Here is a 15,352-nt window from a genome sequence, read left to right on the forward strand (position 1 = left end):
CTCAGTGATACCCACATGGCCTGCCTTATATGCAACCTGCGAGGGGGGGAGAGATAAAAAACGGGGGGTTTTGTTTTTTTTATTTTTTAAAAAGCAAATATATTTATATGAACCCTGAAGCGATAAATTAAAAACCTGGATTTCTCTACCAATAGTTAAACTGTAAAAAAATAATGAAGGGATCCGAAAATGTACAACAATCTAAAAATATATATGTATATCTTTAAAAAGGAAATTGTGTTTTATTTAAAATAGGAAGTTTAATCCAAGAAAAAATCTAACAAAATTACATTTAATTTTTATTTTTTGTTTTTATTTTTGTTATATAAGAGAAGAAATAACTTAGCACTTGCTATGAGTGTAGATATGCCCCTATGACACCCCGTAATTGCAAAGAAATTTATGTACCATATGGGGAATCTCTCTTTAGGATTACACAACATATTTCCCGCCACTCATATAAGTCATTACATGTCCTTGTGAAAAATATTATGTGGGCCGAATAATATGCAAACTTTCGATCCGCATTAGAGAGCATTTTTATAATATCAAAAAAGGCATTAAAACGCATCCACTCTCTAGACATTACCTTTTTAAACATAATAAAAGCCTTAAAGGTACCCATTTCTTAGGTGTGGAAACAATTTCCAAAGATTTGTGTGGTGGAAACTTGATACACAAAATGTCACGGGCTGAGTCCAGATGGATCTTCAATTTAGATTCCTTGGTGCAAATGGACTCAACCGTGACTTTGAAATTTTCACCTTTGACTGATTTTAGATTTGCATACGTTCTCATTTTTTCCTCCAAACCTTTTTTTTTTTTTAACGTTTTTAATATGTTTATTTCTTCTTCTCTTCTATATAATAAAAATATAAACAAAAAATAACAAAAACTAAAAATTAAATATCATTTTGTTAAGATTTTTTCCTGGCTGAAACTTCCTATTTTAAATAAAACACAATTTCTTTTTTAACCCCATTACGACAGCCTTACGGAGATAAACGGCGGAAGAATAAGGTACTTATTCCGATCTGCCGTTTATAAACGGCAGGCAGCAATAGGTGAATAGCGCCCCCCAGCGTCAGAAAATCTCCGGGGTTTCAGCTACCGGGGGTAGCTGAGACCCTGGACATCATGATTCAAGCCGGTTTTTCGGGTCCCCGCTCACGTGATCACCGGTATACACTGTATACCGATGATCACGTTACAGTAAATGACAGCGCCGGTAAAAAATGATTTATCTCCCATCTGGCATGAACAAATATGTCAGATGGGAGATAAATCTCCTCCCCGGTCCCCCGGTGTCACCAAAGTGCCCCCCCCGACCCCCTCCCGGAAATCCAAGATGGCCGCGCACACAGCAGCGCGCCGGCCACATTCACCCTACTCCTCTGATTTCTGTCTCATGTGCCATGACACATACAACAGAAAACTCCTCCCCAGGCCCTGCCAGGTCACCCCCTATCACACCCCCCCCCCGGTGTTCCCCGGTGATCTACGGTACCTGTGCAGTGCTGATCCCCCGCGTCCCTCCTCCTTTACAGCAGCGCGGCTGTCAGCTCAGCTTCCTATGTTCAGTCACAGTGAGAGGCTGAGCTTACAGCACGCACTCTGCTGCTGTGGACCCGGGGAGAGTGGATGCAGATTCATTGCACCCACACTCCTCACATCCTCCGGAGGGTCTGCACTGCTAGAAAATGGGGGATACGTTCCCTGAGCTTGTCCCCCATGTTCTAGAAGCTCCAGAGTCGTCGTGGGATCCCCTTATTGGATTACTGTGGACCAGATTTTTTTTTCCTTACAATAAATTGGTGAAAGAGGGAATGTTTTGGGGAGTGTTTTTTCAAATAATTCTTTTTTTGTCGTCTATTTTTTTATTGTTAGTACTGACAGTTCGTGATGTCGGGTATCTGATAGACGCCGTGACATCACAAACTGCTGGGCTTGACGTCAGGTAACATTACAGCTGCTATCAACCCCATTTACTACCCCATTTGCCACCACACCAGGGCACAGGATGAGCTGGGGCGAAGCGCCAGGATTGGTACATCTAATGGATGCGCCACTTCTGGGGCGGCTGCGGCCTGCTATTTTTAGTCTGGGAAGGGCTAATAACTATGGAGCTTCCCACTCTGAGAATACCAGACCACAGCTGTCCCCTTTACCTTGGCTGGTGATCCAATTTGGGGGGGACCCTACTTTTTTTTTTGTAATTATTATTATTTATAAATAATTATAAAAAAGAGCCTGGGGTGACCTCCAAATTGGATCACCAACCACGGTAAAGCTGCCAGCTGTGGTTTGCAGGCTGCAGCCATCTGCTTTACCCTAGTTGGCTATCAAAAATGGGGGGACCCCACGTCATTTTTTTTTTTTTTAATTATTTATTTTTTTGCTAAATACAAGGCTAAGCACCCTTCAGTGCCACATGAAAGTCACTAAAGGGTGCCAGCTTAGAATATGTAGGGGGGTGGGACACTATGTGTTTGACATCTGTCTATCAATTAATCCATTCTTAATGGCTTTTTTGGCTGCGTGCCCGCGATTAGGGTTTCAAGCGTTTTGGACATTGTGTTTTCGCTGCGTTATACAGTACAATCGCAGTGGAAGGATTTTTTAGAAATCTCTTGCCACTGTGCTTATTTTCTCCACAGCATAAACTGACATCTGGCGCTGCAGAATGTCAATTTATGCTGCAGAGAGGAGAGTTCTCCGTGGAGAGAATAGAGCTAAAGTCAGAAGCAGCCGCACCTGGATCGAGGTCATGGGCAGCTGCATTCTTCCGTGGACAACACTCACATCTCCGCAGACTCAGTGTCGCCGGATCGTGGGCACATATCCTAAAAGTTAGACATTTGCTGCTAGAGCAACATTTTTGTGATACCCCTGGGGGGTCAAAATGCTCACTATACCCCTGAATAAAATCCTTGAGGGGTCTACTTTCCAAATTGAGGTCACTTATGGGGGATGTTTGCTGTATAGGTACCTTTAGGGGCCCTGCAAATATGACATGGTGTCCGCAATCTATTTCAGCTTTTCCAAAATTCAAATATTGTTCCTTCCATTCCAAGCCCTCCCATTTGTCCAAACAGAGGTTTCTGACTACATGTGGGGTATCACCATGATCATAAGATAGAGATAATCACCTTGAAGGCCTAAGAAAGACATTTTTGAATCAGGGCTATCATCCAAGACCAATTGAAAAGCAGATTACAAGAGCCACTATCAAGAAATCATCTCGTACATTACAAAACTAAAGAACAAAACAACCGGGTACCTTTTGTAATCACCTGCAATTCAAATCTAGAGGTGTTAAGAGGAGGCTGCACGGAAAGTACAACCATTATTGCAAACAGATGTCTGATTAAAATCTATTTTTCCAGACCCCCATTTCTTCATTTCTTTGTTTTAGTCAGGCCCCCAAATCTAAGAAGTATCATTGTCAGAAGCTCCCTGTTCTCTCCAACAACAATAGGAATCATTTCCCTGCAACCAGAAAAAAATGTAAATCCTAAAAGGTATCAACCACTGAGGACTCTCAGTTCATTTAAACATTTTTTTCTATCTACTGGCTAACACAATACAATACATATTTATTGAGTTAAACAGCCCAGGAGCAGGCACTTCTCCTGGCTGTGAGCGCCGGGCTCGGCTGTAGGGTTCTTTTCTATCTGCGATTTTCATGGGCGAGTGAAATCCGATAAAAAAATCGCATTGCACTCGCACCAATGTTAATCCATGAGGCAGTTTCTTCTGTCCTGTTTTTTCTCCACACAAATTGTGCTCTCGGTGCAATCGCAGCATGCGAGTCTCGGCTTACGCGTGTGTAAAATCGCACTCGCATGTTATGTGACTGCAGTGCGGTGCATACAGAGACAAACAACAGAGGAGATGGGGAGAAAGTACTCCCTCCATCTTCTCCGCTCTTGAGATGCGATCGTAAGATCACATCACAGTCACATGACCCTTGGCTGACACCCGCAGCAGAGGGTCATTAGCATATCGCTTCCGATGCTCCCGCATAGGAAGCGTTATGCAAGTGGAAAAGGGCCCGTAATGTAAGCCAAGCTCCCGGAGGAGATTGAAAAGTGCACAGCTGCTGTGCTCTGCATGATCGCCATGGCGTAACCATACGCAATAGGTAAGAAATCCCTTTCCAATCATGGAGTGTGGGTACATCATAGGTCATGAAGGGGCTAAAGCTACTCAGTCACCAGGCCTTTGCCACCTAATCTGAGAGCAGCATGATGAAAGAAGAGACCAGCGATTTGTCACTTACTGAGCTGTGTAGTGTAGCTTTTAAAAAATCACTATTTAATTAGCAGTAGATTACCATTAGAGGAGTACTTCGCCTGCTGCCAAGTAGTCCAGCAGCTGCATGAGCTCATTATAACTCTGCTCTACATTCAAATAACTACTAGATCTGCAGCAGAGAAAACAGTGATTTTATCAAAATGACAACAAGCAGCCCAATCAGTGACACATCGCTGGAATCAGGGTCTTTGTCTATACATTATGCTTCTCTCAGATGGGGTAGCAAAAACTTGGTGAGAGTCCCTTTAATAGGACAGCTACAAATTTTTGTACAACAAATCCGACAAGTGTGTATTTACTAAGACTCAATATCCATTTTAACAGGGACATAATCCTCACCATATTGTTTTCTGTTTCTTTCCTCTTTGTTACATATCGGGAGCTTTTGGACTTTGCTTCTATGATCTCATTCTTGGTTTTCTCTGTCTCAGGAATCTTACATGGTAAATGAGAAACAACCTTTTGGATATGTTTACTAAAGGATGTTTCTGTGCTTGAAAAACTGTTATTACATGTTCTCGGTTTAATATTGTTTTCATTCACCTCTGTCCTTGTGTTTTTTTCGTTCTTGGTGCTTTTACATGGATCTGATGTCTCCGCTTTGGATTTTTGATTACCAATAAATCTTGCCATTGTGTTTTGTGCTGGTTTTTTAACCTCAAGTACAGAACAGGGAGTTTGTAGTTTATCTAAAACAGCACATGATTTTTCTGAGAGCAGAGAAAGTAAAAATATAAGTATGCATTTGTAAATACATATATATAAATATTATATTCACAAAATATGTAAATTCTTCAGAAGATTATTGAAAATCTTAGTACAATAATGGGCAACTAAATGAAAAGAAATTGAACAGAACTATGTATACAATGACATGGGGTTTATATGGGATTTTAGTTTGGCGCCTATAGTGCTATTTCAGTGATATTGACAAGGTTACTGTACAATAGGAAGATTTTTGTGTACTCACCGTAAAATCTTTTTCTCTGAGCCTTCATTGGGGGACACAGGACCACGGGTGTAAGCTGCTGTTGCCAGGAGGTTGACACTACGAAAACTAAGAAAAACGTTAGCTCCTCCTCCGCAGTATTTACCCTGTGACTTACCAGGAAGTAAACCAGTTTTCTGTAAAAGTAGTAGGAGAAGCTGTAGCTGTAGATTATGCAAAGCATGAAAACAATGTCTAATCCAAACAGGGTGCTGTGTCCCCCAAAGAAGGCTCAGAGAAAAAGATATTACGGTGAGTACACAAAAATCTTCCTTTCTTTATCGCCTTATTGGGGGACACAGGCCCATGGGACAACCCAAAGCAGTGAAAACCCATTAACAACTAGTAAGGTCAGACAAACTAACTGACCAATAACTATAAAGGTAGGTATTAACTGAAAAGCGGGGTCCTTCTGAGTCAGAGGTGAGCCACCGCCACCTGCAAAACCTGTTTCCCCAGAGCAGCACCGCAGAAGCCTGCGTATGTACTCTGTAAAACCTGGTGAACGTGTGGACGCAATACCAGGTAGTGGCTTTGCAAAGTTGAGCTGCCGAAGCTTGATGACGAACAGCCCAAGAAGTGCCCACCGCTCAGGTGGAATGAGCCTTCACACGTCCTGGAAGGGTAACGCCTTTGACCCTGTACGCCTCTCGGATAGGTGATCTAATCCAATGACCAATCGTGGATTTCGAGGGTGAAGCACCTTTCTTGTGCCCTTCAGGAAGAACAAAGAGTGTGTCTGACTTGCAGAATGGCGCAGTTTGAGAGATATACATTCTCAGAGCCCTGACAAGATCCAGATTATGCAGGGACTTCTCAAATGAATGACCCGGAGCAGGGCAGAATGAAGGCAAGACGATCTCCTTATTTAGATGAAAGGGAGAAACTACCTTTGGGAGGAATGACTGTGAGGGCCAAAGAACAACCTTGTCCTGGTGAAAAACTAGGTAGGGAAACCGGCAGGAGAGAGATGCCAATCCCGAAAATTGCCTCACCGACGTGATAGACACTAAAAACGCGACTTTCCAGGAAAGAAGGAAGCAAGACCTCTCGCAGTGGTTCAAAAGGCGCTTGCAAAAGGACCCCTGAAATCAGATTAAGGTCCCATGGATCTAGGGGACTGACGATAGGGGGGAACCAAATGGGTTACCCCCTGAAGAAAGGTACGAATCTGAGTTTGAGCCGCTAGGTGCACCTGGAAAAAAAAACAAAAAGGCAGAGACCTGTCCCTTGAGGGTATTGAGGGCTAGCCCCGAATCCAGTCCTACCTGCAAAAAGGTTAGGATGTCAGACAAGGAAAAGGTAAGCGGTGACTTTCCATGTTGTTCGCACCAGGAGAGAAACAATCTCCAGGTTCTATGATAAATGTGAGCTGAAGAGGGTTTTCTATCATTCATCATAGTGGAAATAACCTGGGGAAGCAGACTGGTCCTGGCTAGAATCCAGGATTCAACAGTCACACCTTCAAACGTAGCCGAGTGGAGTTCTGGTGGCAAATCGGACCCTGCGACAGAAGATCCGGGCGGTCAGGAAGCCTCCAGGGAATGTCGCCTAGTAGCTGGACAAGTTCCGAATAGCAGGTGTCATGATCCAGGACCGGTATTCCCCGCTTGAGAGTTTCACAGACCAGGCCTGGTCATGTCAGGGGTTAACTCCCATCAGCCTCATTCTGGTTTCAGGAGACAGTATATATGGTCTCCGAACCTGCATTCCTGTGCTGGTTATAGTTTTGCTCTGCAGCCTGAGACTTGATTTGGTGAGAATCCCTGTTTGATCTGACTCCTTGTTGTCGTGCCCTGACCTGTTCATCCGTCTTTCCCAGTTCCTGACTTCCCGCTCCTGTCTGTTGTTTGTATTTCCCTCTGCATTTCTGATCTCCCGGCTTCCGAGTCGGTTCTGTTTTCTGGCTTGATATTTATCCTCCCTTCGCTGTGACTTGACTTTCCTGGCTAGACCCTGACTGTTTGACTACTCTATTGTCCCCTGGTGGCTTCCCTGTTAACTGCCTGCTGAAGATAGTCAGCTGTACTTCAGCTGCCTTTCTGTTACAATGACTCTCCTTCACTACTTTGCTGCCACCTAGTGGGTAATACATTGTACTACGTCTCACTTGCCATTTGTACAGCATGACATTATAACCAGCCCGTACTTTTTCTTTTGTTATGGACCCTTTACTTCCACTTGCAGCTCAGATGTCAGAGTAAAGGGCGCTTAACGCGCTACAATAAATCTTACGATGTGTCGGCGGGGTCACGTCGTAAGTGACGCACATCCGGCATCGTAAGTATGATTGTAGCATGTAAAACCTCCATGCAATTGCAATTGAACGAAAATCCGTTCATCGCATGCACGTCGTTCATTTCTCAATGATTGAACGTGCCGTTGTGCAATGCTCCCGAAGCAGCACACATCGCAGTGTGTGACACCCCGGGAACATTGAACGACAGCTTACCTCCGTCCGCAGCTCCCGCCAACAATGCGGAAGGAAGGAGGTGGGTTTGATGTTTATGTCCCGCTCATCTCTGCCCCTCCGCTTCTATTGGCCGCCTGCCGTGTGTTACGTCAACGCCGGAGTCTGCTCCAGCGACTTCTGCTCCGATCGCCAGGCGACGCCGTGTTCCTGCCGTGGATGGTGCTGGTGATGGGAGAGAAGTCGATGCCAGCGGCACCAGTGGGCGCAGGCTCCGATCATCCACTGGGCTGGGTTAGCTTGGGATCTGCAGTATCGCTGGCTGACTGTGGGTGGCATGTGTCTTCCAGCTGAAGTTGCCAGCGTTCAGCTACAGCCAATGGGAAGACACCACACCCTTCTTATTTCCCCTCCTGTCACATGATCACTGCCAGATATAGTTCTGATTTTCCTGGCTCCTGTTACGTCCTATTCTGTTGGTGATTCCTGTGTTGACTTCTGCTTGTTTTTGACTACCCTTCTGCTTACTGTTCTTGTGCCTTGCTGTCTGACCCGGATCTGACCTCTGCTACGTTTGCTGACTACGTCACTGCCTGCCGATTCTGTCTCTGTTCCTCAATTCCTGGTTTGACCCTGCCTGACTACTACTCTCATCGGACTGCAGCCTTCCACAGGTAGTGATCTCCAGGGTCCTGTGTAATTCCAAATCCCTGTATAGGGGTTAAAGGGTTTCAGGGTTCTGGGTGTCCTACTTGGTGAGTGGCTTCCCTCTTGCCTCCCCTTTACAGCCCATCTGAGTTTGTGGATCCAGGCAGGCGTTACACCGTGTGACGTCGCTGTGACGCCGAACGTCCCTCCCACTCCAGGAAGTGGATGTTCGCCGCCCACAGCGAGGTCGTATGGACGGGTAAGTACGTGTGACAGCTTTTAATCGATTGTGCGGCACGGTAAAAAAATTGAACGTGCCGCACATACGATGGGGGCGGGTCACACACATACGATATCGTATGAGAAATTGAAAGGTGTAAAGCAGGTTTTAATGACAGATGACGCAGGAGCTGTCCATGGAGCATAGAACTCTTGCCGCTGCCCATAATCAGCTTCAGGGGGGGCTGTGATAAAAACCCTCCAGGGTTCCATGGCTCAGGCTGCCATTAAACAGCTGGATCCTGGTGATATTTCCCTACACTCTCCTGAACCCACGGTTAAGCTTCTTGATACATTCTCTGGGGAGAAAGGGAAGGTTTTTTTACATTTAAAGAGAGTTGTAGATTATTTTTCTCCCTTAGACCCCAATCCTCTGGAGATGATGATAGCGGGTGGGGATAATTATCTCCTTGCTCAGCGAGGGTCCTCAGACTTGGGCCTTCTTGTTGCCCCCGACAGCCCCTGAACATATGTCGGTTGATAGGGGTTTTTTTGACGCCCTGGGATTTATTTACGACGAACCTGACCGGGTCATGGTTGCGGATGACACAATTATGTGTACTCTGCACACGTAGCCGGAGTACACATCGGGTAATTAACCGATGCAGGGAACAGGGAGGAGGCACTGGCAGTGTGAGAGCGAATTTTTGGAGGGCATTTTGCAAGAGATCAGATATCGAATTGACCTTCTCTTCTTCTTACCATCCCGAGACCACCGGACAGACGGAGAGAACCAATCAGTAGCTGGAACAGATTTTACGGTGTCTGGCCACGTCTCAGCAGGATGATTGGTGTTCCTCATTGCCTACAGCTGAATTGGCGTTCAATAACCGGATTAATCAATCCACTGGCACCACTCCGTTTTTCTGTAATTACGGCTACCACCCCCATTTTGGGGAATTTTCCAGACTGGATTCAAGGTGCCCGGGGGCTGATTCGTTGGTCCAATGGGAGGTTTGGAGGGAGGTACAGAAGAACATTGGGGTGACCCAAGGCAGACAGAAGCGCTTTGCTGATAAGCGTCGATCTGTAGGACCTACTTTTCTGGTGGGGGACAAAAAAAATCCATCTGAGACATCCCTCTGTAAGCTGGGTCCCAAGATTATAGGTCCTTACGAGATTGTTGAGGTTGTCAACCCAGTTGCCTTTCGTTTGCGCTTACCACAGTCATTTCGCATCCCCAATGTGTTTCACAAGTCCTTCTCAAATCATATGTTCCCTCCTCTGCTGAGTCTCCATCTCCTCCTCCTCCCGTTTCTGTTGATGGGCAGATGGAAAATGAAGTTGATCGTATTATCGACTCCTGGATGGTCCACAGCTTGCTTCAGTACTTAGTACATAGGAAGGGTTACGGACCAGAGGATCAGTCCTGGGTCCCAGCATGATCTGTCCATGCCAGTCGACTGGTTCGTGCCTTCCATAGACTGTTTCCTGGGAAACCTGGGGGTTCAGTGGCCCCACCTTGAGAGGGGGGTACAGTCATGATCCCGAACCAGTAGTCTCTGCTCCAGAGTTTCACAGACCAGGCCGGCCTGGTCATGTCAGGGGATAACTTCCATCAGCCTCATTCTGGTTTCAGGAGACACTATATATGGTCTCCGAACCTGCATTCCTGTGCTGGTTATAGTTTTGTTCTGCAGCCTGTGACTTGCTCTGGTGAGAATTCCTGTTTGATCTGACTCCTGGTTGTCGTGCCCTGACTTGTACCCTTCCCCGTTTGTCCGTTTATCCCAGTTCCTGACTTCCCGCTCCTGTCTGTTGTTTGTATTTCCCTCTGCATTTCTGATCTCCCGGCTTCCGACTCGGTTCTGTTTTCTGGTTTGATTTTTATCCTCCCTTTGCTGTGACTTGACTCTCCTGGCTAGACCCTGTTTGACTACTCTATTGTCCCCTAGTGGTTTGCCTGTTAACTGCCTGCTGAAGTTACTCAGCTGTACTTCAGCTGTCTTTCTGTTACAGTGTCACTTTGACTTTCCTTCGCTACTCTGCTGCCACCTAGTGGGGAATACGCTGTACTACGTCTCACTTGTCCTTTGTACAGCGTGACAGCAGGCCCTCCTTGGGCAATCTGGAGCTACTAGAATCACCGAGATTCTCTCCGCCTTGACCTTCTTGATCACCCTTGGGATGAGAGGAGCGAAGGAAATATGTAAGGGAGCCGTAACTAGGACCACGGCAGGACCAGAGCGTCGGAGCCTATTGCCTGCGGGTCGCGGGAGCGAGCTATGAAGGTGTGAACCTTGGCATTTTGACGAGATGCCATGAGATCCACGTCCGTGGGACTCCACCTGTGACAGATCTGCTGGAAAACCACGTCGTGGAGGGACCACTCTCCTGCTGCCAGCTCTTGTCGGCTAAGGAAGTCCACGGCCGTTTTCGACCCTGGGATGTGAACCGCGGAAATGGAAGAGGTGTGCTTCTCTGCCCAAGAAGGATCTTGGTGACTTGATGAATTAAACTGTGTGCAGAATTATTAGGCAAATAAGTATTTTGATCACATGATAATTTTTATACATGGTGTCCTACTCCAAGCTGTATAGGCTTGAGAGCCAACTACCAATTAAGTAAATCAGGTGATGTGCATCTCTGTAATGAGGAGTGGTGTGGTGTAATGACATCAACACCCTATATAAGGTGTGCTTAATTATTAGGCAACTTCCTTTCCTTTGGAAAAATCGATCAGAAGACAGATTTGACGGGCTCTGAAAAGTCCAAAATTTGTGAGATGTCTTGCAGAGGGATGCAGCAGTCTTGAAATTGCCAAACTTTTGAAGCGTGATCACCGAATAATCAAGCGTTACATGGCAAATAGCCACCAGGGTCGCAAGAAGCGTGTTGGGCAAAAAAGGCACAAAATAACTGCCCATGAATTTAGGAAATTCAAGCGTGAAGCTGCCAAGATGCCATTTGCCACCAGTTTGGCCATATTTCAGAGCTGAAACGTCACTGGAGTATCAAAAACCACAAGGTGTGCCATACTCAGGGACATGGCCAAGGTAAGGAAGGCTGAAAAACGACCACCTGAACAAGAAACATAAGATAAAACGTCAAGACTGGGCCAAGAAATATCTTAAGACTGATTTTTCAAAGGTTTTATGGACTGATGAAATGAGAGTGACTCTTGATAAGCCAGATGGATGAGCCAGAAACTGGATCAGTAAAGGGCAGAGAGCTCCACTCCGACTCAGACACCAGCAAGGTGGAGGTGGGGTACTGGTATGGACTGGTATCATCAAAGATGAACTTGTGTGACCTTTTTGGGTTGAGGATGGAGTGAAGCTCAACTCCCAGACCTACTGCCAGTTTCTGGAAGACAACTTTGTCAAGCAGTGGTACAGAAAGAAATCTGTATTGTTCAAGAAAAACATGATTTTCATGCAGGACAATGCTCCATCACATGCATCCAACTACTCCAGTGTGGCTGGCCAGTAAAGGTCTAAAAGATGAAAAAATAATGACATGGCCCCCTTGTTCACCTGATCTGAACCCAATAGAGAACCTGTGGTCCCTCATAAAATGTAAGATCTACAGGGAGGGAAAACAGTACACCTCTCGGAACAGTGTCTGGGAGGCTGCGGTAGCTGCTGCATGCAACATTGATCGTAAACAGATCAAGCAACTGACAGAATCTATGGATGATAGGCTGTTGAGTGTCATCATAAAGAAAGTTGGCTATATCGGTCACTTATTTTTTTGGGTTTTGTTTTTGAATGTCAGAAATTTTTATTTCTAAATTTTGTGCAGTTATATTGGTTTACCTGGTGAAAATAAACAAGTGAGATGGGAATATATTTGGTTTTTATTAAGTTGCCTAATAATTCTGCACAGTAATAGTTACCTGCAAAAACAAATATCCTCCTAAGATAGCCAAATCTAAAAAAAAACCCGGTCCAACTTCCAAAAATATTAAGCTTTGATATTTATGAGTCTTTTGGGTTTATTGAGAACATAGTTGTTGATCAATAATAAAAAAAATCCTCTAAAATACAACTTGCCACTGCAGTGGCGCTATCGAATTGAATCCGAACCGGGAGACCCGAGAGAAGCGGAAGGAACTCTTGAAGAGCCAGAAATATGGGTGTTGATCGGGAGGGAGCGTTCCGGGAGAGCCCAGCGACCCTGACCATATGATGATGGAACACGGCTCCCCAACCTATCAGGCTAGCATCTGTCGTGACTACATGCCATTGAATCGGGAGGAAGGATCTCCCTTGGGAGAGTGAGGAGTGGTGGTTCCACTAGAGGAGGGAGTGAATCACCTTCTGGGAAAGAAGAACTGGACGATCGAGGGACGCCAGGTTCTTGTCCCACACTGAAAGGAGAGCCAGCTGAAGAGGGCGAAGGTGAAATTGATTGAACGAGGCGGCTTCTATTGCAGCCACCATCTTCCCCAAAATCCTCATTCCAAACCGCAGAGGAAGGCGGCACCTACGCCGGAGGACCTGAATGCCCTGTCTCAGAGAGGTGTGTTTCTTTGCTGGTAGAAACACCCGGGCTCGCGAAGTGTCTAGGACCATGCCTAAATAGACAAGACGTTGAGATGGAAGTAGAGATCACTTTTGTTGGTTGACGAGCCTTCCCAACCTCGAGAGAGTGTCCAAGCAGATCTGCACACTCCCTGAGCAGGCACGAAATGACTGTCCCTTTATGAGGAGGTCGTCCAGGTACGGGATGACTACAATACCCCTGGGACGAAGCACTGTCATGACGGCCGCTTTGGGCTCTGTTGTGGTAGAGAGGTGCTCTTACCCCCAGTTGCATCTGCAATGATTTTGTGAAGAGTTTCGCCGAGAAGGCAAGACCCTTGAAAGGGTAACCCCGTTAGGGATCTCTTGAATGCACTGTCTGCACTCCAGGCTTTAAGCCAGAGAATTCAACAGATTGCCATTGAATTGCTGGCCGCCATGGTGGCATAATTTGCCGAGTCTAGCGCAGCATATATAAGGTATTTGGCAGCCATGGCTATATGGTCGGTCAGCTCAACCAACTCGGCAGGCAGACCCTTTGTGCGGAGACCTTTCCGTAACTCTTACTCCAGACGGCAAGAGCCTTGGCAACTCACACTGCGGCAAATGAGGGGCAGAGGGAGGAACCTGCCGCCTCAAAAATAGAACTCCAGAGCTTCAATGGTGCGGTCAGTGGGTTCCTTGAGAGAGGTACTGTCTGGAATGGAAAGTACAGTGTGCTTGGCCTGTCGAGACACAGGAGGGTCGATGGCAGGGGACCCAGCCCAATCCTTCACTAGTTCCGGAGAGAACGGATAGAGAAGGGCGAGACGTCGCTTGCCAGAAAAAAAGAAGTTTTTCTGGGTGAGCCCTTTGCTTGACCAGAATGGCATAATTTCGGGATTATTAGAAAAGTACTTCAGGGCTCGTTTACGTTTTTTGAAGGAAACAGTCTTTGAAACCGCCGCAGGCGTATATTCTTCCACTAATAGAGTCTGGTGAACAGCCGAGACTAAGCTGTTGACCATCTCCCGGATACTGGATGCCTGCTCCATGTCCAGGTCGGAGACCGACTCTGGAGATATATCCTCATAGGCCGACTCTGACGCTGTGTGGGCGTATCATAGGCTGCGGGTTACAAAACGGGAAAACAGCCCATTCACCTGTGGAATGTGCAGGGCAGTGATAAAAGAGCCCCCCACCTTGTAGAGGCGGGACACCTGCATGCAGAGAAACTGTCCCAGCTGCTGTAAGGAACGATAGAGCCCCCATCTTTGTGAAGCACTCTTTCTGTGCCGGGAATGTGCGAGGAGAAGCCCGCACTCCTACCCTTGGAGGGCGGGATGCCAGTGGTTGTATTTGATAAAGACAGTAAGGGGGCATGGCCAGTGGCATTGCTACGCCGAGACAGGGGACTAAATTAGTTGCCAGCCTGAAAACGCTCTGGGGTTAGCGCGACGCTGCAGCACAGCTGTCGCTGAATCAGGGAGACCCTCTACCCTGCCTGTTGTGAATACATTTGGACTAGGTTCCAGTTTGGGACTCCCTCTTGTGGTCAGTGCTGGTAGTGAAGTTGGCTTGCTGAATAGAAACCAGACAGTTGGGGATGATTGACAATCTGATTGTTCTGACTGGGCCTATATAACTGAGCATTGTTCTTTTGTTCCTGGCCGGTGCTCAAGGTTGTTTCCTGTGTGTTAAGGACATTCTGAAGCCAGCCCTTTCTTCTGTGTCTACCAGAACTCCTTTCATATAAGTTTGGTCTTTGTACCTCTGCTGGTGGTTTCCACCTACTTGTTGTTTTTCTGTTTAGGTACTAAGGCTTATTTCCTATTTTGCCTGTGTGGAGTTCTGGGTGGAGTTAGATCATTCCCTGCTAAGAAAGTTTGTGTACCTTGCTCCATATTCTGCTATGTATTTTGTTTTGTCATGCTTGGTACTAATTTCAGTCCCTCCACTAAATTAGTGTTTGTTTGGATCCCAGTAACACCTGTGTACTGATATAGTGGGGGAGAGTCCGTGTTGGCTCAGTATTTTTCCACAGCTACAGACAGTGCGCTTTTCTGTCCTTTCCTATTTAGATAGTTTGGGCTTCATCTTTGCTAAATCTGTTTTCTACCTGTGTATTGTGTTTTCCTACATCACCGTCATCTTTATATGTGGGGGGCTATCTATATCTTTGGGGACTGCTCCGAGGCAGATTAGCTTTTCCTGTATTTGTCTCTATAGGAATGATTAGTTTTCCGGCTGTGTCGAGGCGACCAG

The 15,352-nt window shown here is 46.2% G+C and overlaps 1 protein-coding gene across 3 annotated transcripts in view; it reads right to left on the reverse strand.

Moving 5' to 3' along the window:
• SYCP2 (synaptonemal complex protein 2) overlaps positions 1 to 15,352 on the reverse strand; it is a 398,741-nt gene that overhangs the window by 186,347 nt on the left and 197,042 nt on the right. For 2 of the 3 annotated variants that reach the window (XM_075347762.1, XM_075347760.1), the window contains exons 18-19: positions 4,861 to 5,027; positions 4,657 to 4,752 (exon numbers count right to left, since the gene is read on the reverse strand). In XM_075347762.1, coding sequence (XP_075203877.1) covers positions 4,657 to 4,752; positions 4,861 to 5,027 — 263 coding nt within the window. The remainder of the gene's footprint in view (positions 1 to 4,656; positions 4,753 to 4,860; positions 5,028 to 15,352) is intronic. The other variant, XM_075347763.1, reaches the window with a different exon arrangement.

The sequence above is a fragment of the Anomaloglossus baeobatrachus genome, chromosome 5 (assembly GCF_048569485.1).
Source record: "Anomaloglossus baeobatrachus isolate aAnoBae1 chromosome 5, aAnoBae1.hap1, whole genome shotgun sequence".
Taxonomy (NCBI): Eukaryota; Metazoa; Chordata; class Amphibia; order Anura; family Aromobatidae; genus Anomaloglossus; species Anomaloglossus baeobatrachus.